We start from the raw sequence: 25638 nt of genomic DNA on the forward strand, positions 1-25638 counted from the left end.
CCTGATTCTTTCAAAATCGATTTCGATTCTGAATCAAACAGATTTATACGCAATTTACGAAAAGACAACTAAACGGATTTTTATATAGACTATAGATAGATAGATTCCTAAGAAAGGTTTTGGGATACAGTCTATTATCGTTTTATGTAAATTGACTGAAATAGTTATAGTTGAAGCAAAAATCTCTTTAAAATACACGAAATGAAATACGTAAAATAAATAAAGTCTCTAATCATTAGTGTTTATAGCTAAAACAATAGTCTAGACTTGTCTATGCCTGGTCACCTATTGTTTATGGTATACCCTAGGTAATTCAGAAGCAGCTGCGGCCACTGAGTTTCGAGTACTCTTTTAATTTGAATGGGCGTTATTAACTACCAAGGGTTAACGTCCAGCAAAATTTTAAATGACTTCAAAACCTGACCTGTGTTACGTGTCACGGATTTATGGCGACCTATATATTCCATGCTATATCTAAAAAACATAACTTTATAGCTTTAAGCTCACCACTGTCGATTAGTCTTGATTTTCTTTTTATTTTTCTTCTGTTTTTCTTTTAATTTCTTCAGAAATTTTATCGATTCTGACGAGTTTATAAGTTTTGTTATTTAGTTTGTTTAGTTAAAGACCGGCAACGCACTCGCGAGCCCTCATTAAGTGTCCATGGGCGGTATCACTGAACATAATGTGTTTTCGTTTCTACGAAATAATATATGATAAAATGTAGGTAAATTCGAAATAATTCGACTTAGAGGGTCCTTCAACGAGCGTACCGATTCTTAAAAGGTCGATAACGCACTCGCGAGCCCTCTGATATTTAGAGTGTCCATGTACGGTAGGACTTTCCGAACCAATTTGACTTCGGTTTCTTCAAATATCGTGCCATGTCTCAAAAGACACTTGCAGGCCTTCTGGCATTGTCTCTCTTTTCTCTATACTCTCTTTCATCCAAATAAATGCCTTACGTTATTATCTTAAATGTACTAATGGTCAATTACTATTTACCAAGTATTAATTTCTGCCCTAGGACTGGTATAAGAAAAAGTCCTACAGTTGGCCTATCTACTTAAAGTGTTGGTGGTGAGAAGCACAAGTGTTCTCCATGGTTTCTTTGTAAGGAAAGCCGCGAAGGACAAGGGCCAGAATCTGTAGCACAGATCCCCGTTAACAAAGACGTTGTTACTGAATGCTGTCTCCAAATTAGTAAATTAAATAATTAAAAATTACCTAAGTCATACAAAAAATATATAATTAATATTTTTTTGACATATAGGAGAAAGTTATCTATTGTTTTTTGCATTCGATTGAACTGGATAGGTTAGCCCTTTGTGTAGTCGGTTAATGGGGTTGAGCTGTTGTTGGGAAACTGGTTCACACCTCTTTTGATAGATTTTTATTGAGTGTGTTTGTATAGAGATGTCACGACCGTAATTGAATGTTTGCGTTCAAAACTATTCTTCAAAGATTGTCTCATAAAAATAAAAATAGTTATTACACAAACCAAGCCCAAGGGTTGCCAGTTTTCCAGTGATTTTATCTCTTTCCAGATATATTTCTTAATAGGCAAGTAGGTGATCAGCCATTGCCTGATGAGTCTAATTCATTACGTGTTTTTTCTTTTACGAGCAAGTGTTTAATATGTCCGTGCGTTGGAATCGCAACGCTTTATTTTCCATCCATATCATACCAATCGTTGGTAATGTCAGAGTTAGAAGGCCTAGTCACCGATTAATCTCTGTAATAAATTAATCTATAAATCCTTTTCACACCTATCTCAGTTCATCTGACACCTGTGAGAATTAATTAAATTAAAAAAAGCTATTCATCGCCATCTTTTGTGTATAGGAGTGTTTAAAGGAACACCTTGTTTAACATACGTTAATAATGTATATTTATCTTAAACCGGAAAGTAAGTTTTGCCTTAATAAAAATAAATCAATGGCGCTACACCATTTTTAGGTCTGGGCCTCAGATTTATGTGTCTGTTTCATGATAATTTGTTAATCGAATAGGCAAGTAGGTGATCAGCCTTCTGTGCCTGACGCACGCCGTCGACATTTTGTTCCTCATTTTTCCTTCACCGTTCGCCCTAGTGTTAAATGAGCACTTAGAAAGACATTGGTGCACAGCCATGGATCGAAACTACGACCTCAGGGATGAGAGTCGCATGCTGAAGCCACTAGGACACACTGCTCTGATTTACCTTAATATTTATTTATAAAAGCATGCCAACGATTGGCACACTGATACATTCGTAAATAGATTTCATAATGTGAGTTTTGGTTAAATCGCGTTCCTCTGACAGGGCAAATGGGATGATAGGGGCTAGCTAGGTGGTGTTGGGGCAATCAATTCTTAAATATCTTAAACCCAAACGATATATCAATTAATTTTCTACGATTCATCAATGGCACAATCTTTGTATGCGACAGCCTGGTTTGTTAGCAAATTTTTTTACAGCATACGGGGACAAACTAGTCTATGAAACGCCCTTAACGCGTCTCTTTTTTAAACAATTGAATGTCCCAGGGAAGACCTCCGCAAGTCGATTGCACAGTTCATTAGCAAAAGAAAATGTTTGCAAGCGCACCGTGGAAGGCTTCCTGACAAGGTGGTACGGTTATTTTTTTAGTTTATACGGCTTGTACGGAGTTAAAACGAAGCTGGAGGGATCAGCCCCAACTCTTCAGAACACTTTCCATAGCATCACCACTTAGCACTTAAGCCGTGCATTAACACTAATTCAGTAATTAAAATGGTTTCGTCTGTTTCAATCTTCCCACTAGGCTCATGGTGTTCATGTGTTGGTAGAGCCTTTCGTGTTCTCCAGTACTTATCAATACTTTTCAAACATTAATCTGTTTATTTGTCAAGATTTAAAAATCGGAAAGGTCAATCCTCAATCCTCTTCAATTTCGCGGAAAACAAACGTTCTTTATGGTTGCGGATTTGGCGCCGATCAAGTAGTACGTTTAGGCACTATAGGGGGGAGGGGGGATCTCGGTACTTTGCATTGCATTGCATCAACAGTAATTATTTACTTTGAGACATATGTTATTCACACATTGTGCTTGAAAACGAAAAGCATTTTCGATGATTCCTACAAAAAATGAATACCGTTGCGGACAAGAGCAAGAGGGGGGGGGGGGGATAAATACTTGAACGGCCGAACCATTTTAACCCATTAAGAACGGCACGGCACGGGAATATCCCCAAAATCAATGTCAGGGCTAGTATAAAAACCTGCCTGCAGCAAAACTTTCAAATTTAGGTAAAAATGCAGGCTTGGAATGGTTTGTGTTTAGCGCCATCTATTGAATTGGTACTAATATTTTTCTTGTGTTTTTAAATTCTTGAGCATATTAAAAATATTTATTATATAAAACACTTTAAATTTAGTTTCATGATATTTAATATCTTGTAGCGCATTTGCAAAAAAAACACAATTATACGCCCCGCTTTTTCTTAGCGCACAAGACAAAATGGCGTCCACTTGACACATTTATGTGCAGGGGAGCGACCCTCCTAGATCCAGGCGTTAGGGTCTATGTATATAGCCTAGGTCTAGGATTTGGGTTCCGCGTTCTATAACGTTATATTTTTTATGAATTAAAAAAGTCATTCTGAATTAATATTTTCTGAAATCATGTATTTAATTGGATATTTATTATTATTAATATATAATAACTCCTCCTAAATTTCCGATTTTTTAATAGTTTTATTTTTTGGAGCCAACAGGTATCTTGATTCATTTCAGTAGAGATCTCGAGCCGTGAGGTCCAATGCACAGCTAATTAAAGATTTAAGATGGCGCCTAGTAGGTGACCCCAGAGCTGGTGCTTTCCTCAACGAATAAGTATCACAATACAGCGAGGAAAGGCCAGCATCAAATAGTACAGAGACCAAACTTTTTAAAAATGTTTTTATTTTGTATTTCTTACTATTTAATTTTGATAACTTTCTAGGTTAAGAACATTACAAATACTTTATATTTGTGTGTTATAATTACGTACGACTTTTATATCAAAATGATTTATATATGATTGATGATCTATATGATGATTTTTATATGACGAGCATAAGCTTTTATACGTAGACTAACTAACACAAATTCGATATGTAAGTATGTAATTAAAGTGGATTTATTATTATAATATATAATATTATATAAAATAACTCTATAACTTAATAAGTCCTGACTGAACCCACTAAATGATAGACAAAAATTCCCGCACTTTTCCGATGACAAGGGGACGCCATGTTGAATTCGTCACCGCCCCTCGCATAGATCAAAATACGTTTAATAATCTGCAATTTTTTTCCCTATTTATATAAAAACCCTTATAAAACTGGCAAAACCCATTTGTGGCTTTAAAAATTATTTGATTTTGTTTATGTGTATATAAATATAAAAAATAATGTATATATAAATATTTCAGGAGTATCTTTATAGTATATGTATATTGCGAATGTATTAGCAAGCTGGACTATATAACTTAATATTTAAGGTAGATCTCCCATCTTTTAATTTGACCTCCTCGTTTTCTTTTCCTGTTTATGGGGACCACTCCATTATATACATCTTTAGTCCATTTTTCTTTGTTCTTTGATTTACTGTTTAAAACATCCTAAATTATATTTACACCTTTACCAGATTATTCACAGATAATATGAAAGCAGAAATGAAATCTAAACACTGAAATGAATGTGTTTATTATATATTTTAGTTATGCTACATAGGTATAATTTGTATTTACAATTTTCATAACCTAAAAAGTAATAATAAATATTATAAAAGAGAAAATTAAAAAATATATAAAACGTTGGTCAAATTAATGTGTTTAAGATCGTATTGAACATCTTAAGAACTTTGATCACTAGATATAGTTTATCGTTCAAAATCCCGACCAAGTCCTACGTCAAGTTTAGATAATTGTATCCAGACATTGTCAATGAATGTCTGGTCTATTGTGTTCTGATATAAATTGTGTACTAATCTATGGATCCAAAAAAAAAATTATATAGAGTTTGGGTTGAGCCTTCTTGCCTCGTTTCATCACCGAGCTGTATCATCCAGATTTCATAGGTTCTCTAGGTAGCCGTTTCTCAGACTTACTTAATACGCATAAAAAATCATAAGATTTGATCGAGCCGTTTGAGAGGAGTATAGGAACGAACCTTGTGCCATGGGAATTGTATATATTAGGAGATTACGCTGGCGGACTTCGTCAGTCCTGTCGGGAGTTGAGAGAGATATAGCAGGCTGAGGAAGTTACATGGATCTGGTCTGGCGCCGTTCTTAGTTCTCATGTCACATTCACAAATATAAAATAATAATAATAAAACCACTTTAATTCCATACTGATAAAAAAGGTAATATAAAATGGGTGTTAGTGTTATTATTATACTCTTAGTTTCCATTAGTTATTGTTATTTCCGTTTGTGTTCTGCAGTAGCAGATAGAAGGCCACCAGCTTTTGGGTAAAGGCCTCCTCTTGAACTTTCTAGTTGGATCTGTTGTTAGCTTCTTCCATCCAATTCACCCCAGAAACCTTAGAAGACATCAGCCCGCATTTGTAGTCTTACCACAATTCTTCCTCCTTCAGGTCCTCTCCAGCGGCCAACCCAAGTTCGGCGGTCTATATTTTTTTATGTGCACTTCAGCTGCAAGATTAGCGCGTGTATGATATTCGTTTTCGTCCTGATGTGGTCACGTCGAATTTTGTGGATCTTTTATATTTTTAGAACGCTCACAACGCGCGTACACAAATATAAATCCTTTCTTACTTTCATAAAGTGATTGTCAATTTAAAAAAAAAAAAAATTGTTTATAATCTTCACAAAGGTTTCATATTTGGTAGTTCTGTCATTCATCTATCAATCGAAATTCTTTTAAACCCAAAAAAAAACCAATAAAATGCCGTAGTAAAACCAATTTTCAACCAAAAAATTCCAGTAAAAACCATAACAAAATCCGTTTAAACCATGAAGGACGACGACGGTTAGTGCCATTGCTTCTGCCACTGCTCCTAAGCACCCTACGAACTTCTGTTAAACTTCCTAAATATTACAGAGGATGAGGAAAACACCTTCGGTGTCACCAGATACCCCTGCATGCCATCTCTGGTGGCCCTCCAGCAGATGCGGAACCGTCTCCATCTGGCTTTCCTCGGAAGGAAGCTCATGAAATGGACCATGACAGCCACCGGACGGGAGATGAGGCGAATTGCTGGAGAGATCGACGCGTTAGATTTTATTTTAGAATATTGTCTTATTTATTTTGCTCACATACATTATATATAACAGAAAACAATTACGCTAAACATATTTCCAAAGATGGAATACATAATATACAAAAATGTTAACACATTTACGAATCGAAAATGTGAGCATGTGTATGTAGGGTTGTGCTCGTGATGCAGCCTTAGCGGATATTCTTAATATTCTTTTTAAGATTCCGTCAAGGCCCAGTGGTCGTTGTATTTCTGGGCTGCGCTATACAGCTGAGTGTTTTGTATAGATGGTGTTGTCGTGAAGAACCTGAAAAGCACGATAACGAGTCTGGTAGGTTGCACGAGACAGGGCTATTGTTCTAGAAGTGAGCTGCAATTTATTGTCATGATGATGATGTTATGTCAGCAATGGTTTCGTCGAGCCTAAAGTATCAATATTAAAATGTATCGTCTATATAGGTATAATAGGTAATATTCTTTTTGTGTACTGATGGAGACCACATAAAAATAGTTGGCCATACCGATAACCTTATTCAATAACACTTCTTACAGTATAGCATGATGCAATTGGTATCATGAATCACTTATACGTCTTACAAAGCCAAACTGCTTATAGGCTTTGTCAACAGCATCAATAGTATATTGTGTTAATATGTTAGTCTAGGCATATACCTTAGACACGACCATAATTTACGTTAAAGGTGTTATTAACATTATAATTTAAGTTTGTGAAGTGAAACTTCTTTAGGTGCATGAGGGTAATATTTTTAAGGATGAAACGTCACGAAGATTTGCAGCGTTTTTGTCGAAGAAAAAGGAGAGCGATTGAGACCGATTGAGAGAGAGTGAGAAAGAGAGATCGAGAAAAATACACGATTATGTCGAGACAATAATGTCGCATAACGTCTTGTGCAGTTAACGCAGATTTTTTATTTATTCATATTATCATTAGCACGTATGTGAAAACGGTGTGAATATAGATATACAAATACTTGGAGTGATCATATACCGGTACATGGTCCTCTATTGGGGCTTTTACCTTAGTAATCATTAATTTACAAAAAAGTTTCACTTCTGACATGTGTACTTTGTACGCACGCACTTTTTTTTAGAATATAAGTAGTTGATATTTGTAAGATTCAGATCGGAGGGCATCGTTTGACAATTGACATTTCGTTTACAGAATATACAAAGGCTTTGACGCCGATTTGCGAAACGCTTACATACTTTTGGCAAGAAGTCGCTATTTCTATCCGACCCTCAACCAGATGGTGTTGGAGAACATACCCAATAAGGCAAGTGTTTGTTTGGATTAATAGATACCTTAGCTGAACATCATCAGAGTCGAGGCACAATAACATAGGCCCACCAAAGCAGTTTGGGCAGCACCTTTATGTGGAACCAGCTGTCCACTGGATTTCCGAACCAATTAGACTTAGGGTCCTTCAAAGAGCGTATTAAATCTTAAAAGACCGGCATCGCATTTGCGAACCCTCTGGTATGGACACTCCAGTCCGTGGGTGGTACGTATTGCCGAACCTATGAGACTTAGGGTCAAAGAGCGTACCAATTGTTAATAGGACTAAATGATTTTCATTAGTAATATTGAAATAAAAACATAATAATATTGAGATGCATGACATCAAGGCGTTTATGTAATAACACACAATTTCGAACTGTCACCCAACGCCTCCGTGGCGCAATTGGCTAGCGCGTTCGGCTGTTAACCGAAAGGTTGGTGGTTCGAGCCCACCCGGGGGCGCATTCTTTTCTCTTTTTTGTAGTTTGATTTACGTAATAATATAATAAAAGTAATAAATTTAATTTAACGTATTTGTGAGTCGACATTATTTACCCTCCCAAGTGCGTATTACAAACAAACGCAAAAAGTAAGACAAAAGTTCATTACATAATGCAATCAGGTATTTACTAATTTTCTCAAAATCGGCTTCTTAGTTTTTGTAATAACCACCCATATTTTATTTATATGCTATAAAGAGGCGTGGTGGCCTGGTAGCTTCAGCTTGCGTCTCTCATTCCTGAGGTCGTAGTACCCAATGGACTTTTAATGCGTATAACACTTGCTCACACTGGCTTGTCTTAGATCCAAGTCGACGGCATGTGTCAGGCACAGAAGGCTGATCACCTACTTGCCTATTTTATTGAAATTATAATGTAACCAAAGATGTGAAAACGACCAATATTCCTATATGCTACGAAAACGTTTGTCAACAGTTTTATAAAAGACATTCTACGAATTATGTTTAACATTTTTTTTGTATAGGATCTTTGTTTTGTACATCTTATTACAGTAGTAGGTGATAACGGGCGAAACAGATCTTTCTCTTCATTCCAGGCGTACATATCCCCAAGGTGCAAATCTGCAAAATGACTGCGGCTGGAACGGCCGAGAAATCTGCGAACATACAAAGATGTCCGAGGTTTTAACGAGGCTTCGTGCAGCGGTATCTGGCCCTTGGTACCTTTGTACCTTGGTACCAAAAAACCTTTGCCTTCGTGGTCCTAAACACATATGTGGGACCCTGGATTTAGGCGCCGAGAAACCCAGTTCTTGTAGACCTCGGGTACAAGACAAGTAGTTAATTGTATTTTTTATATTTATGAAATAATTTTGTTCTTTAGGCTGCCGTCTTGGTGTTGCCATCATCGAAGGCTATGTCTGGTGTGAAGCTCATGAGCTATGCTATTATTGAGGTGAGCCATTTTTTTTGACAGTTGACATAAGTTTAAGTAAGGAGGTGTTCTAGCCTCCGTCCGCTCCGTAGTTGCCTCCGTCCGAGCGGCTTGAGCCCTGGACGTTGCGTAGAGATATGGGGTCACACTGCATCTTCTACCGCATTCACCATGGTGAGTGTTAGGAGTTGTTCAGATTAACACCAGGGAGTTTTATCATCGGCTGTCAGTCGTTCCACAACTGAGAGCTTTTAAGGCAGTTTTTTGGTTTTGTGGAAAAGCTGCCCACTGAGGTATTTCCGACCCAATTCGACTTAGGGTCCTTAAAAGAGCGTACCAGTTTTTAATAGGCCGGCAACGCATTCCCGAGCCCTCTGGCATTTAGAGTGTCCATGGGCGGTTTTTATTTCCGAACCAATACGACTTAGGGTCCTTAAAGAAGCGTACCAATTCTTAATAGGCCGGCAACGCATTCACGAGTCCCTGCGTGACATCATTTAACATTGCCCGTTTTGTTCTATAAAAAACTTTACGCGTAAGTATTGATTAGATGGATAGCGTGTTTTAATATATATATATATATATTAAAATTAAGAATTCTCTTATATATAAAACGCATGTTTGCAAAAAATAATTTTACCAAGAGTTAAAGCAAACAATAAGAATCATTAAGAAATGTAAACGATCAAAGCAGACTTGAAGCCAATATGAGCCCATTAGTTTTTACCTTATATGTTCTACTTTAACATTCTCGTTAAGTCATAAGTGTCATTATGAAGTCTCCGATAAGCTTATGTATATGTATAATAGAATAATGAAGGATTCAATATAAATATATCATAATAGTTATGTGAAAATTGACTGAAATAATATCATTGTTAAACAGCTGTTTTTTTTAGACAAATACACAAAACTACGTACACCTGGGCCTAGAAAAGGGTGGCCAGACTATATTGGAAACGAAAAAGGCGTGGCTAGAACTTCTCAAAAGGCTCATTTCAATGCTGCAATTGCGTACCAGTTTCTTAACAGTGGAGCTTACGAACAGAGCAGCTACCAAGTAAGTAATAAACTATTTAACCGTAGTAAATTGTTTTCATATTTTTATTGAGTTGAATTTTACTTTACAAGCCTGTATATAGCCGTTGACTTGGGCGAGAGGGTAACGCGCTGGTATGGTAAAAAAATTACTATACACAATGGAAATTTAAAAAAACAACGAAAAATAATGAAATGTCAAGTTAAAATTGGCTAAGTGGATTTCTTATCTATGGTATACACCTTTACTCTGTAACTTACAATAGAGAGAGAGAAGTTTCTTTGGCCTGGTCTCCTCGATTTGACATATTAATAACACTACACTAACAAATTTATTGTTAAAGTACTGTTGTACAAGAAGAATACTTTCCGATAGGACAGATTGCTTAAGATTGTTAGCGAATCGTTAGTGAAAACTTTTGTTTTTAAAAAAGTACTTAATAGTTAACATAGAACAAACAGACAGCTGCAAACCACATTTCATAAAACTAAACATTATCACTCTACCCTCATTATACATATTGGAAATTTGTAAATTTGCCCATACACACAAAGAATTTTACACCACACGCGAAGACATACAGACAAGATATACACTTCGACACAAAAAACGCCTAAACCTACCATCTTCCCGATTACAAATACATGCATCAAGCCCACTAGTCATGTCAATCAAAATTTATAATAAACTACTGGAGACACTAAGAAATGAAAAAAAGATACATATATTTACAAACAAACTAAAAAAACTTCTTATACGTAAATGTTATTATAGCGTTAATGAGTACCTAGAAGATAAAAATATAGCTTAATTTCATGATTATTAATCCCTAAACATACAAAATTCAATAAATAAAAAAAATGTATTCTATGTAATTGGTACTAGCCGGGAGTGTGAAGTTTTATGTGCTATTTTTTATTGTGTTGCTATTAGCTATGTTATATAGGTTTCGTAATGCCTTTTTTTGCTGTGCCCTAACAGGGTCCATAATATTGTACTTAGCTTTAAGCCTCATAAACATCTTTTGTAAACGTTATGGAATGCAAATAAATAAATAAATACATGAATACATGAAAAAGTATAGCGGTACTGATTCCAATGTTCCGCGATCCTAAGACATATTGAATACACGTTCGTACTAACGTGTATTCCTAGATTTATATTATGAATGCAATAAAATACAAATTTTAAATATATTTTTATTGAAAATTGAAACAAGAGCCGACCTTTACAACTCTGTACACATAGATCTGGCTAAACCTTTTTAATTAAAGTACACAGCTTTCTCTTTCCACCACAACAATAACACTAATTGTCAGAAAGAGACTACTCCGAACGCTTTATCTATAGCTCTTTTGTACTTTACTCGCAAAGGTGCAATTCGATGTTTTATATCTAGAATACATAATAAATAAGGATGTTCAGTTAAAAGAGAAAGTGCGAAAGTGCCATTTGACATTTTAATATAATTAAACTACTTTTGCTCAAGAAAAACACATTCCTTTCCAGTATACGGCAGACATTTATTAGTAAAAATGTTGTGAGCAGTGTTAGGTTTTCGCCTTGCCTTTGCTATTCATTTTTCCAAGGGCGCATTTAACACTCGCTTGGTGAAGAAAAACATCGTAATACCGACATAAAGCATATCATAAACCTAATAAAAAGGCTGATCAACTATTTGCCTCATGATACATATGAGGCCCAGGCCTAAAAGGATGTAGTGAAAACATCATAAGACATTGGAACCAATTAGGTAAAGACATAATTGCATCATGAAACTGTTAGATAATAGGCCCACAACTACGATGAACATATTGCGTGGTCCTGACAGTTTATTTTGCAGTGTTTTTTAGTGATTTTTCTACCATTTATAAATCGGCGCTTTACCACGATTGTATGCCCAAGTTCAACGTCATACGGACTATGAAAATAGTTTATAAAATAAGGAAGATCACTTATACTACACCTATTTAGACCATGATGCAGAAGGGACTTATACAACTGTATAAAAATACACTATAACCGGCTTGTGTTATCATAAAATCGAAATATAATTGCACCCTTTACAACAATAGTACTCCCTTCATCTCTTTCTGACAAGTTACGTTAACGCTATAATGAAGAAAGAGGTCAGTACTTTGTTTAAAACGATGCAATTAAATTGCGTTATTGTGCAGTTATAGATAGGATTAACGAAAAACTAAATTTTGCTATAAATTATAAAAGAGCGATTCCAACCTTGGCTGAAGGCATATTACACCAGGTTGGAATATTTTTTTAAATGTACATACGCGCATTTAGATGTAGACGTAGACCTTGTAGTTGTCGTAGTGTAGTTTGGTCTTAGACTGCCTCACCCTTCCGTCACTCTAAGGACTGGACCTGTCTCTTCGGCTCTTTTAATGATTACGCCTTTTACTAGCAAAAGACGGCCTTTATTATACCAATCATATGTATACGATTAATACGGGTACTTAAATTGAAAACCCGTTAGTACAGACAAGCTTCCGTTAGTACCGTTTATAACTATTGTTGTGTGTATTAAGCAATGTCGACACTATATTTAAGTGTCCCGATAGATTACATATTTTCAGCGGGTATTTAAACTGTAAACCCGTTAGTACCAACAACATTCCGTTAGCAATGTTTGTTTTCAACATATTAAGCAATGTTAAATGAGTATTGAAGTACCCTGAAATATCTTGATTTTCCATTAAATTCACACAATATATTTGTAATTTGCCGTAAAATTTGCAGCGGGTAATTGAACTGTAAACCCGTTAGTACTAAGCACGTTCCGATTGCACCGTTTATAACTACTATTGTTGTTTATATTAAGAAATGTTAAAACTGTTGATGTATAATAAGTAAATGGTATTTGTAATTAAAAATTACAATACGTATATGGTATTTCGCGCTCCCTTAGTGCGTTTTACATTTGCTTACATTGAATTTTTAATTCCTGACTATCGGTATTATTTATTGTTTATGTAATTAACTTGTGTCAATGCTTCTTTAGAAAATGTAACTGTTTGTAAGAAGCACTTAACAAAATCATTCTTTTGATCTGATTTAATCTAAGTACCTATCTAATGCTTAAATTAAAAATAATAAATATGTATTGATCCTTCACTGTAATCTCAAAGGTTAATTCTAATTAAAAACACAATACAATATAAATTTCTCGAAATAAAAATCACACACGCACCTCGTAAGTTTTGCCTAATTTTGTTTTTATTTAATTATGGTGAGTATTATGGAGGCCAAAATCAATTGAGTTTGTTAAAAATGCATTCAACAATAAATCCTGTATAGGGCTTCCAAAATATTTTTGTCGCACAGCATGGCCCTTGTGGCATGGTATACCTGGGTTTGAATTTTTATGGGGTCACTATATAAAAAATATATTAACACAAATGTATCTTGACACAATCAGTTAAGTAGTTGTCATAATATAAATTAGGCCGAGACCTGATACCAGCGACTTGTTTGAATGTTGTGAATATTATGAATTATTTAAATAAAAATCAACTGGTGTTTACATCATACTTGTTCCGCGAAACACTGTTGTCATGAGAACTTCAGGCATACGTGTGTGTCAAGTCACTAGAGCGGGCGGAGGGACACGCGAAAGTGACATCATGAATTTTTCTAGCCTATCACACTCGTATTGTACCCTTAGATGTTTTTGTGGCCGTCAATGCAATAATAATAATAAATCCAGTTTATTATAGATTTGTTGTTTACATTTTTTGATATACGAAGTTAGCTTCGTTCAGGAGCGATCGAATCCCCTCGTTCAACAAATGACCGTTTCTTAAGGGAGTTTTTGGGCACGTCAAGCCACTATGTGGAACCAGTGCACTCAAGTGTTTCAGAACCAATTCCACTTAGGGTCCTTCAACAAAGCGTACCAATTCTTAAAAGGTCGGCAACGCACTAACGAGTCTTCTGGCAATGTGAGTGTCCATGGGTATTACTTAACATAGGTGAGCCACCTGCACGTTCCCCTCCTATTACATAAAAAAGTCCTCCATTTTCCAAATATCTCTTCTTCCTCCTCCTCTTCTCTTCATATCCATTCGATTCCTGCTTCTCAATCTTCTATCCCTTCTTCTTCTTTTTCCCCTTGGTCCTATTCTCTGTCTTGCTATATGCCCCACCCATTGCCACTTCTGTCTTATCAATCCTCCAATGCAATATTTTTGATACACAATTTACTTAGAACGATCTTGAATTTTACTATATAAAAAAGTCGTGTTTGTTCGTAATAACTTAAGACAGAAGGTTCTTTAAACAGGGACTGAAAAACCGACTTGGTTTTACGGAAGAAGAACTGCATTGCGAGACTTAAAGTGGTTGTTGAAGGAATCTTCAAATGTAGGTAGGTAGGTATTTTCGAACTAATACGACTTAGGGTCCTCCAAAGAGCGGACTAATTCTTAAAAGACCAGCAATGCATTCACGAGCCCTCTAGCATTGAGAGTGTCCGTGGGCGGTAGGTTTTTGCTCCTGATACATAAAAGAAAAATATGTATGGGCCATCACTCTGTTACGCGACATTCATTAACGTTTAAGCGGTTCAAAGTTCGCCGGGTCAGTTAGTACCTATTTAGCAATTACAATAAAAAGAAAAACAAATATGATAACACTATATCTATTAATAAACAACATATAACTACAATAAGAATTATATAGGTAAGGTCTATATCTGTTGCGACCACGGAAGAAGGATGATTTTCTAATGGAATCTCGTTGGCCTTAAGGCAATAGCTCAGCTCGGCTCCTGCGAGGCTCAGGCCTCGCGGGCCGTCGAGGGGGTGGAGTCTCTCGTCTCACTGGAATGAGAGGAGTACGAAATAAAGATCCAAAGGGCCTTCCCCGGTGAAGGCGGTTTCTTACCCTCATCTGATTTTGACTTTTTGCCGCGCTGGCAGCTTTTAATTTGTCGTTAGAGTGAAAACTACGCGATCTTTTTGAGCTGGACTTCAGTTATTTATTTTGAAATCCTACTGCTAATTTATGCTAAACATATTGCCAAAGATGGAATACATAATATACAGAAATGTTAAAACATTTACGAAACGAAAGATAGAATATTATATTTAACTATGTATTACCTAATTGAGTTGTGTTGATATGTGATTGATGATGTATACGTGAGGGTGTGTATGTGGGGAGTGCTCATGATGCAGGTTTACGGATATTCTGAATACTTCTTGTAAGATATCGCGCTAGCTTAAACACTAAAGTAGTGGTCGTTGTATCTCCTGGCTGCGTGATACAAAACTGAGTTTTTATTCTTCACTCCTACTCGCTTGAGTTTTGAGCTTATATTTGTCAGAGAGATCTCGTCACTCCATATAAAAGTAAAGTCCGAGCACTAAAGACACGAATAATAATCGTACAGTATTTAATTTAATTACTTTGTATATTAGAAATAACACATTAACTTAATGATTATAAAGAGCAACGGGATCAAGCGACCAATGTATCCAACCACAAATCACATACACCCAACTCGGTCAAACGTCTCATCATCACCTCTACCACTCCACCATAATGCTCCACCGAATACTGTCTTGCGTTCCCAGAACGCCTTATCCAGTGTCAAGATGGAATCCCCCACTCGAAGCATTTTCTTTAATTGCTCGTAACAATATTCGTTAATTAATTATTCCAAGTTATGATTTTTAAAAGTAATTGAAGAAATCTCAATTATTAACCAAAGCAACAATAAAAATTTACTCTATCAGAACATCCTGATAAACGTTCTCTGACATTTATATAACCACCTTTATAATTTATCTTACGATAATAGTTTTGTTTATTAACCGGCTTTTAATATTTTAATATAATATAAAATAATTGATAATTATAGACTTGTAAATGGGAGCGTGATAAAGTAAAATCTAAATGTTGGGTTTTGTTTGAGACATTCCAATTACCTAACGATTCTTTCACTGTACGAGTGTGTTAATCCTACCTTCCTTTTAGGTCTGGGTCTCAGATTATTGTACATGTTTCGTTAAGTTTTCTTATTTTCTAATACTCAGCTACTTGGTTATAAACATTCTCACACGACATCGAGTTTTTGCCGAGGCATGCCTATTTCCTAACGATGTTTTTCTTCAGCTTACGAGCGCGTGTTAATCTGTAGGCATGGTTCTACTTGAGGTTTAAATAATCACTAGATTAACGCTAATTTTATTTCTGAATGAAGTTCGATTTTAGTATTGCGAAAATTCTGATAAGGGTGTAGAACATTGAAATTGGAAAGAAATGCGACTACTTTACAGATGTATAAACTTTAAAGCCAAGGTGAAGTGTTCTTTAAAATTATAAATGATATCAACTGTCTTCAAAAAGGAGGTTTTATTGGTGTAAGAATTTTAAGTGGAGCACGATAGTTTATCGTGTGAAAGGCTTTAGAAGAATGTATATAGACATGAAGAATACGTTCAGTCCTTACAGAGAGCAGTCATCGGTAGCAAATAAATGCAAAATTAAAAAAACATAATTTTCAACAGGAAAATGAACGTCCTGGGCAAAATTGTAATACCCAAAACAAATGTCACAATGGGTTATATCAATAATGAGCTGGAGGAGCTGGCGAGAGAGGAGTTTTTTAGACTGAAAAAAGTGCTAGATATAAAAAGAAAGTTGAAAGAGGCCAAGGAGGATAAGATAGAAAAGAAGACGGTAGAGGATAAGCCCACAAAGCGAAAACCCAAGGTAACACCACCAGAAGAAATAGAAGAAGGGAAATGTATTATCTGTGGAGGTATTATACAAGAATTAACAGAAGAAGAAAAGGAAGCACAAGCGGAGAAACTGGAAGAGTTAAAAGCACAGATAAAAGAAATCATGGACACGACAAAGGGTTTGAATCGAGAAGGAATTTTAAGAACCAATGTAAACGAATTTCTACGAACCGCTGAAGAGTTGAAAGAAAAGATTGACGAAGAAGATAGTTTAGATTTTGAACTAATATCAGTAGATTTAAACCTAGATGAAATGTGTGAGGAGTGTCGGATTAAATATTTAGACCAACATAAGAAAGTTAAAATACTCGAAGAACTTATTGAAGATGGTTTACCTGAAGAAACAGAAGTACCGAGTCGGAGTTTAAGTCAACTTACTGTTATTACAATACAAGAGCCTTCTAAAGAGACTGTAAAGTCAACAAACCCTCCTGAGGCCGTAACACCGAAAGAGCCATCTAGAGAAACTGTCAAGTCATCACCTCAGTCCGAAACACCAGGATATTCGGGCGTTCAATCAGATATAGCGTTGGGTACATTTGAAATTGAAGAAAAAGAAATAATCAAGATAAAACGAATAAGAAATGAAGATGGTACTTATTCGGAACAAAAGAAGATTATTAAAATTAAGAGAGAAGTTAAAACACCTGCTAAAACTAAGTCTACATCGTCTAATGGAGCACCACCTTCAGCAAGTTCAGGAAAGCCTCCATATTCTGGTTCTAAAACTATAGGTATGGTTGAAGTGCATACGAAAGCCTTTAATGCTTTTCATAAGGAAGAGTACGCTCTACCTTTTATTTACACACAATCTACAGAGTCTTTAAAACGTATTTTTACGTCTTGCGTAACTTTATTAAATACTAATAGTGACCAATTTAATGCAAAAATTGAAAATTCACATAAAATATCTAAAAAAAGCTATGTTACAGCAGCGTTATCAACTTCAGAAGAAGAACTCTTGTTGCAGATCAAAGATAGGCCCTGTAATGTAGGGTCAAGTTTAGAAAATATAAAGCCACGCTGTAAAATTAACAAAAGCATTTCTTATTACTATTAGCTATTTCTATATTTATGTTTACTTAATACCGTTTTGAATATGATTGAAAAGTCCTTAGAAGAGACTGAAGGGTGAATATAAATCGACATCAAACATTGAAATTACCTATTTGTCTACAGGCGAATGAACGTATTGAAAAAAATTGTAATACCAAGATCAAATGTCACTGTTGGGTATATACTCTCTGAGTTAGAAGAAATGGCTCGAGAAGAATTTCATAGATTAAAAAAGGTAAAGGAAAAAAAGGCAAAAGGGAAATACAAAGGCAAGAATCCAAAACCAGATCACGACGGCCTATGTCCAGTCTGTCTAGAAGATCTAAATAAGGAGGAGTTTAATACTAGAGTTAAGCCTAAGGTAATGCCAACACCAGCTCTAGAGGTGTACAAACCAAGTACCCCTGAAGAGTTAAGCGCAGCTAGTTCATGGGGAACCGGTACTGTGCATGTTGAACAATTACCAGACGGTAACTTAAAGCTTGAATATATAAAAAAGCATATAAATGAACTAATAACATTAGGAAAAACTTTTGTGAATTCTGGAGTAGACTATATTGACGTAGAAGAATTTTTGCGTATTTGTGAAGATGCTAAAGCTAAATTAGAAGAGGCTTTATTTGTTAACGATGAAAGTACGAGTCAATATAAAGGAGATTATGATACAAGACTCGAAGACTTTAAAGGTCATCTGCGAGGTGTAATAGAAATAGCGAAGGACGTAAACGTGGAATCTTCGGTTGAACCAAGCTTTTGTAATTTTTTACAAGCATGTGAGAGTATTGACGAAAAACTAAACACAGATGTTAAAGAAAATAAATCTCGATTGCAAAAATTAGACGGCCATATTGATGATGTAGTCAAAATTACCAGTGAGTATAAAAAACAAGGGTTGCTGTCACCCAGTGTTGAAGAATTTATGGAATCTTGTAAGCAAATAAAGTTGAAAATAAAGGAATACTCCGAGCAAGAATCTAAATTGGATAAGATTAATCACCTTAAACAACATGTTGGTGACTTGGAAATTTTAACAAGTGAGATGAAGAAGAAAGGATTACAATCGAGAAGCATTGACAACTTCTCGAAATCGGTTAAAAAGTTTAAAGAGAAATTAGATAGTTATGCAAAACCAGAAAAAAATGCTATAGAACTGAATAATTTGATTGAACAAATTGATAAAACTATTGGCTTGAGTATGGAAGCAAAAGATACAGGTATAGTAGGTGATAGCATTGAAGATTTGGTGAAATCATCAGAGAAGCTTAAGAAAAAGATTACACCTGTGCAGGATACTAAGTCAAAAATCTTACAAAGTTTAAAAATCAATATTGACGACGTTATGGGATTAGTAGATTCGTATAAAGAGCAAGGGTTAGTGACAGACAGCGTAGAAGATTTTTTAAGAACATGTAAAGTAGCGAGAAAGAAAATTGAAGGCTATGAAGTACTGCCCCCACGCACTAAAACAGAAGAAGAACCGCCATGCTTAGGAAGGTGTATCAGTTGCAACGAATCCTTCCAGACCGAAGTTATTATGCCAGAAGGAGTTGACGTTTGTAAATCATGTCACAAAATGTACCAAAAAGATATACCAACACCATGCGAGTCATGCGCTGCTGAAATGAAGGAATTCAAACTTCCTTCCGATTTAAGTATTTGTGAAACCTGTTCTAAAGTAAGTGAACCACTAGAAATAGCTGAAAGCATCTCAGCCACCTCTGAACAAGTTCCTATGGAGGTTTATTGTGATATTTGTAAGAAAATGATGAAAGAAGACCACGAACATGAACCGATTCCAGTTGACAGTAAGACAGGGTATTACGAAAGGAAAATACGTAAAATAACAAAAGTCATAAGATCCCAAAACCCCGATGGAACAATTCGAGAAGAAACAGAAACAATTTCGATACGGAAAATTAAAAGAGAACCAACTAAAACGTCGCTAGATAATGATGATGACGATGAAGATTCTTCCGATGATGAAACATGTGTTGCTGTGTGTATTTTACATGATCATAACCAATGTGGCTTTCACGCACGATTGATAAAGTCGGAATCAGTGTTGAAAAATTCAGTCTTACGGAAGGTCTTACGGAATTGTAATTCTTTTAGTACTTTGTAATAACATAATTCCTATTTTACAATTCGAAAGATTTTGAAGAATTATTAAACATGTCATAGATATTAAAACATTCAATAACATTTATCTTTGTTTCTTTATGATATTTTATTAAAGCGTTAACACACTTCTTAAACTAAGATATTCAATCGGAAATTGTTTTTGTAATTCATAATATTACGTATATAATCTATAAATTGAACCAAATATTATCTAGGAATATACATAAAGGATTTAAAATTGCCTAATGAAGATTGAACGAATTCGTTATTTCTTTTAATGAACCAAATTAACAGAAGACGGAAAGGTGGGCTATAAAGTAGTTTGTGTTCCCAGAAAATTAAATTTATAATTTCACCCACAGGAAATATAACGTACTATCGAAAATGGTTGTACCACGTGTCAAACTCAGTGAGAAATATATCGTATCGGAGATGGAGGAAATGGAACGAGAAGACAACTTTCGTTTAAAACGATTCAAAGAACTTAAGACTAAGAAGAATCAAGCAAGTAATGCACAAAAGTGTCCTGCATGTAAAATGCCAATTGATAAATGTATATGTGAAAAGCCTTTAGAAGGACAACGCATAGTATGTCCAATTTGTGACGATAAAACAGAACCTAAAGATAAAGAATGTGTTTGTGTTCGCAAAGAAGAAGAACAAATTATACAACCAGTTTCTAAAGTTAAATTAGACGAAAATGTATGTACGTTTAATGAAACTGTGGGTGACGTTTTAAGGGAAGTACGTTCATGTCCCGTAATCGCTGAAGAAGAAGATAAGCAACCAGTCCAAATTATAAAAGAGGCTACAGTTACACCAGAAAAATCTTGTACTTGTGTTGACAATTCAGTAGACTGGAATACCCTTTGCAAAATTATTGGTACCGAGAAATTAAAAGAATTAAAGGATATATATACAGCAAAAAGTAAACAAAGTCAGAATGAATGTTCATGTGAACATATAGACTCTAAAAGTATGACAGAAACTCCAGAAAATTCGTGTACGTGTGTGCCTAAGCCTGTGAACTTAGAAGACCTTTGCAGAAAAGTTGACGTAGAAGAAATGCAACGAATTAAGGACATCTACCTGCAAAAAGCACTTAACCCTGATCCAAGTCAATATGAATGTAGCTGCGAACCAATTAAAAATAAATCAAATTCAAATGAAGGTAAAAGTGATACAAAATCGGTACAGGTACCATCGAATACACATGAATGTTTGAAATGCCAAAAGATCAAAAGCAAAGATTCTAAAAACGTTTCTATAAACATTAATGATAACAAAGACGAAGAAGAAAATGCAAATGTCCAACCCCAACAGGACAAAGATATTGTGGGTGACGATAATACAGACACTAAAGAGAAAGAATGTATTTGTGCCCACCAAGAAGAAGAACAAATTATACAACCAGTCTCTAAAGTTACATTAGACGAAAATGTATGTACGTTTGATGAAACTGTGGGTGACGTTTTGAGGGAAGTATGTTCATGCCCCTTAATCGCAGAAGAAGATAAGCAACCAGTCCAAATAATAAAAGAGGCTACAGTTACACCAGAAAAATCTTGTACTTGTGTTGACAATTCACTAGACTGGAATAACCTTTGCAAAATTATTGGCACCGAGAAGTTAAAAGAATTAAAAGATATATATACAGCAAAAAGTAAACAAAGTCAGAATGAATGCCCATGTGAACCGATAGAATCTAAAAGTATGACAAAAACTCCAGAAAAGTCATGTACGTGCATGCCTAAGCCTGTAAATTTAGAAGACCTTTGCAGAAAAGTTGACGTAGAAGAAATGCAACGAATTAAAGACATCTATCTGCAAAAAGCACTTAACCCTGATCCAAGCCGATACGAATGTAGCTGCGAACCAATTCAAAATAAATCAAATTTAAGCGAAGGTAAAAGTGATACGAAATCGGTAAAAATACCATCGAATACACATGAATGTTTGAAATGCCAAAAGATCAAAAGCAAAGAATCTAAAAACGTTTCTATAGACATTAATGAAAACAAAAACGAAAATGCAAATGTCCAACCCCAACAGGACAAAGATATTGTGGGTGATTCTCAAGAGCTCGGCATAACTGTAACTGAGTTTAAGGAATTTGTAACAATTAAAAGATTTAGAAAAGAAGATGGTACGATTGGAGAGGAGAGACAAGTTGTAACTGTAAAGAGTGAAGCCAAACATCCGCCGAATACTGACACACAGTCCTGTTTATCCTGTAAAAGTTTGAAACAGAAAAACTCGTCATCTACCCAAGCAAAAGTAAAAATAACATTTCCGGTTGAAAAGAAACCCAGCGAGACATCTAATGTTTCAGTCAAGTCCTGTACAATTTGTAAAATGAAAGCAAGTGGGAGTAACATTTCGGTGGATTCAAGAGTATCTTTTAAAAAAATAGAGCGTGCTAGTAAAGCAACCCAGACTGGAGATAAATCTAAAGGGACATGCTGCAAAATGAATAAAGGAGAAAAATCAAGTTCAGCTACCAGTTCTATGGACGGTAAATCATCTGATACGTGTTTGAAGCATTCGTCCAGTAACATTACTAATCGCACCAAAAGCTGCTGTTTAATCAAAATTGTATCCAAACCTAAGGATGACCATAGTAAAGACGATAAACTCATAGCTGACAACTGCTTCGAACTTATAAAACGTATCTTGTTAGAATCGAATAAATCTAACGCGTCTAAACCTAGCGTTTGTTCTTGCCAGTCAAAAAATGAAGTGAAATGTTCAAAGAGTCAAACATCTACCAAAACATGTGAATGTACGAAATCTTCACCATCATTAAAATCCGAGAAATCACCGCAATATTCCTCGGAATCATTTGTTTCCTGTAAAGATTCGATATGTAAAAAGAAGGAGTCAGAATCGTCTTGCAAGTGTAAATCAGAAACGAAGGACGATACCTGCCCCGCTTGTGGTTCTAAAGTTGCACCATCAAAACCTGTTAATAAATCGAGCGAATGTTCTTGTGTGAAATCTAAACCTACCAAATTTGAATCCAATCCATCTTTATTATCCTATGATTCATTTCAAAAGTCTATAGGCATAGAAACTGACTGTCCCAAATGCGTCAAATCGCAAAGTGCAGCACGGAACAGCGCTTGCCAACAACCAAAGCCTGAATGTCCACTTTGTTCCAAACACTCAAAAAGCTTCAAATCCAAGTCTGATTCGAGTATACAACAAACGAAATGCTGTTTACAACCAAAAATAGAATCTATACAATCAAAATGTCCGACTTGCGCTCAAAAGAATGCTAGCTTCTGCAATTCTGCGAAACCCAACTGCCAATGTTCCCAAGACTCGAGTACTTCCAAAAATACTTCAGAACATTCAAAATCTTGTGTGCAAGTTGTGGAATGTGAAAGTTGTTGTGAACCAAAGGCAAAAGAAGAGCAACAAACAAAATGCTGTAAACAACCAAGAACAGAATCTAATCAATCGAAATGTCCCATTTGCGCGCAAAAAAATGCCTGCTCCTGCAATTCTGCGAAACCCAACTGCCAATGTTCCCAAGACTCGAGTACTTCCAAAAATACTTCAGAACATTCAAAATCTTGTGTGCAAGTTGTGGAATGTGAAAGTTGTTGTGAACCAAAGGCAAAAGAAGAGCAACAAACAAAATGCTGTAAACAACCAAAAACAGAATCTAATCAATCGAAATGTCCCATTTGCGCTCAAAAGAATGCTAGCTCCTGCAATTCTGCGAAACCCAACTGCCAATGTTCCCAAGACTCGAGTACTTCCAAAAATACTTCAGAACATTCAAAATCTTGTGTGCAGGTTGTGGAATGTGAAAGTTGTTGTGAACCAAAGGCAAAAGAAGAGCAACAAACAAAATGCTGTAAACAACCAAGAACAGAATCTAATCAATCGAAATGTCCCATTTGCGCGCAAAAAAATGCCTGCTCCTGCAATTCTGCGAAACCCAACTGCCAATGTTCCCAAGACTCGAGTACTTCCAAAAATACTTCAGAACATTCAAAATCTTGTGTGCAAGTTGTGGAATGTGAAAGTTGTTGTGAACCAAAGGCAAAAGAAGAGCAACAAACAAAATGCTGTAAACAACCAAAAACAGAATCTAATCAATCGAAATGTCCCATTTGCGCGCAAAAAAATGCCTGCTCCTGCAATTCTGCGAAACCCAACAGGCAATCTTCCCAAGACTCCAAAAAAACTTCGGAACATTCAAAATCTAGTGTACAGTTTGTGGAATGTGAAATTTGCTGCGAATCAAAGGTAAACGTAGTTCAACAAACAAAATGCTGTAAACAACCAAAAACAGAATCTAATCAATCGAAATGTCCCATTTGCGCGCAAAAGAATGCTTGCTCCTGCAATTCTGCGAAACCCAACAGGCAATGTTCCCAAGACTCCAAAAAACCGTCAGAACATTCAAAATCTAGTGTACAGTTTGTGGAAAGTGAAATTTGCTGCGACCCAAAGTCAAAAGATGTTGCTACGAGCACAAGAAGATCTGATAGATATGATGTAAGAAATATAGAGATGCTCAAGCCCAATAAACAGTTATCACTTACTGCAATAAACAGTTGCACTTGCTCGTCTGCCAGTAATGTAGCTGGAGATAAATGGTTTGAGCCACCCCAGAAAGCGAGCTCATATCATGATAGATGCTATCATTAAAAGTTGAATGTTTTGATAACTCTGATTCAAAATTGCCATAAGAGTATAACATTGAATTCTACTTTTATACATGCATGCATACGGACATAGTTTGACAAAATACATTAAAAAATTTAAGCACTACGTCTGCCACAATCGCTGGACCCGAAGTACAAAGTCGCGAAGCACTATTACGACTGTTTTCAATGTTTTCTCATTTTAACTTTCTTGTGTTATGAAATAACTGTATTTTTTTTTAGAAATTTTCGCAAAACATTTTATTTAAAAAAAACGAGGATGTCTTTATACCATTTACCTAATTTTACTTTCTTGAAATAGATAGCAACAACTAAAAGGATAGTTTTAGTTTAGATTGTAGTTCTACCAAATAATCATAAAAGTTACTGCGACAGTTTAAAAACAAGTAAAGGTAGTAATATATTTCTGTTTCACCAAGGTCCGCGAAAAGATTAGTAATATGTGATTACGCTCTAGACATTCGTCAAAATTCCCTTCGTAATGTGCGGCTATCGGGTCATTGGTAATTATGTTTGAACAGTGAAACAATCATAAAACGCTATTGGTCTTTCAGTCTTATTAGATAAAATACTGTTTAGTTGTTTTTTCAATCATCGAATACGAGAAGAAAATAGCTTTCATTTGATATATATATATGTATATATGTATTGTATTTGTATATGTAATTTATTCAGTATACAAGTTATAATAGCATTATTTTCTTCTTTAACTTTTCCTATAAAAATAGATTTTGCTTTTACGACTTTGTGCCCCGGGGCAAACGATATGAAACAATGTGTCTCACTGTCCCACTACGAGAAACATTTAAAATAAATTTTCGAAGGCCTTTGCAAGATTTTTAAATTTTTCTGCATTTGTCACTGTCATGATTTATCTGTCATAGTCATGTATATATATTTTTTCATTTAACGATTTTTTGCATATATTGTTAAATACGGTCTGAATTAATTTATATAACAGAAATAAACAAATGAATATTGACTGATTTTATTTATTTTTTATAAACTATCGCAAGTATTATTACTGGGAAAACATTATGGGGTAAATT

At 35.4% G+C, this 25638-nt stretch overlaps 1 protein-coding gene and 1 non-coding gene across 6 annotated transcripts in view; both read left to right on the forward strand.

Moving 5' to 3' along the window:
- The first annotated feature begins 5869 nt into the window (after window positions 1-5869).
- Window positions 5870-25638, forward strand: part of LOC123718642 (probable V-type proton ATPase subunit D 2) — a 37440-nt gene continuing 17671 nt past the window's right edge. For 2 of the 5 annotated variants that reach the window (XR_006755042.1, XM_045675328.1), the window contains exons 1-5: window positions 5870-6001; window positions 6074-6245; window positions 7417-7528; window positions 8877-8948; window positions 9827-9987. Coding sequence is in view for 4 of the 5 variants with exons in the window: in XM_045675328.1 (XP_045531284.1) it covers window positions 5986-6001; window positions 6074-6245; window positions 7417-7528; window positions 8877-8948; window positions 9827-9987 (533 nt within the window). In the remaining variant the exon portion in view is untranslated. The other 3 variants (XM_045675325.1, XM_045675326.1, XM_045675327.1) reach the window with 3 other exon arrangements.
- Window positions 7922-7995, forward strand: Trnan-guu. Its single transcript has one exon. It is a non-coding gene; the product is annotated as a tRNA-Asn (tRNA).

The sequence above is a fragment of the Pieris brassicae genome, chromosome Z (assembly GCF_905147105.1).
Source record: "Pieris brassicae chromosome Z, ilPieBrab1.1, whole genome shotgun sequence".
Taxonomy (NCBI): Eukaryota; Metazoa; Arthropoda; class Insecta; order Lepidoptera; family Pieridae; genus Pieris; species Pieris brassicae.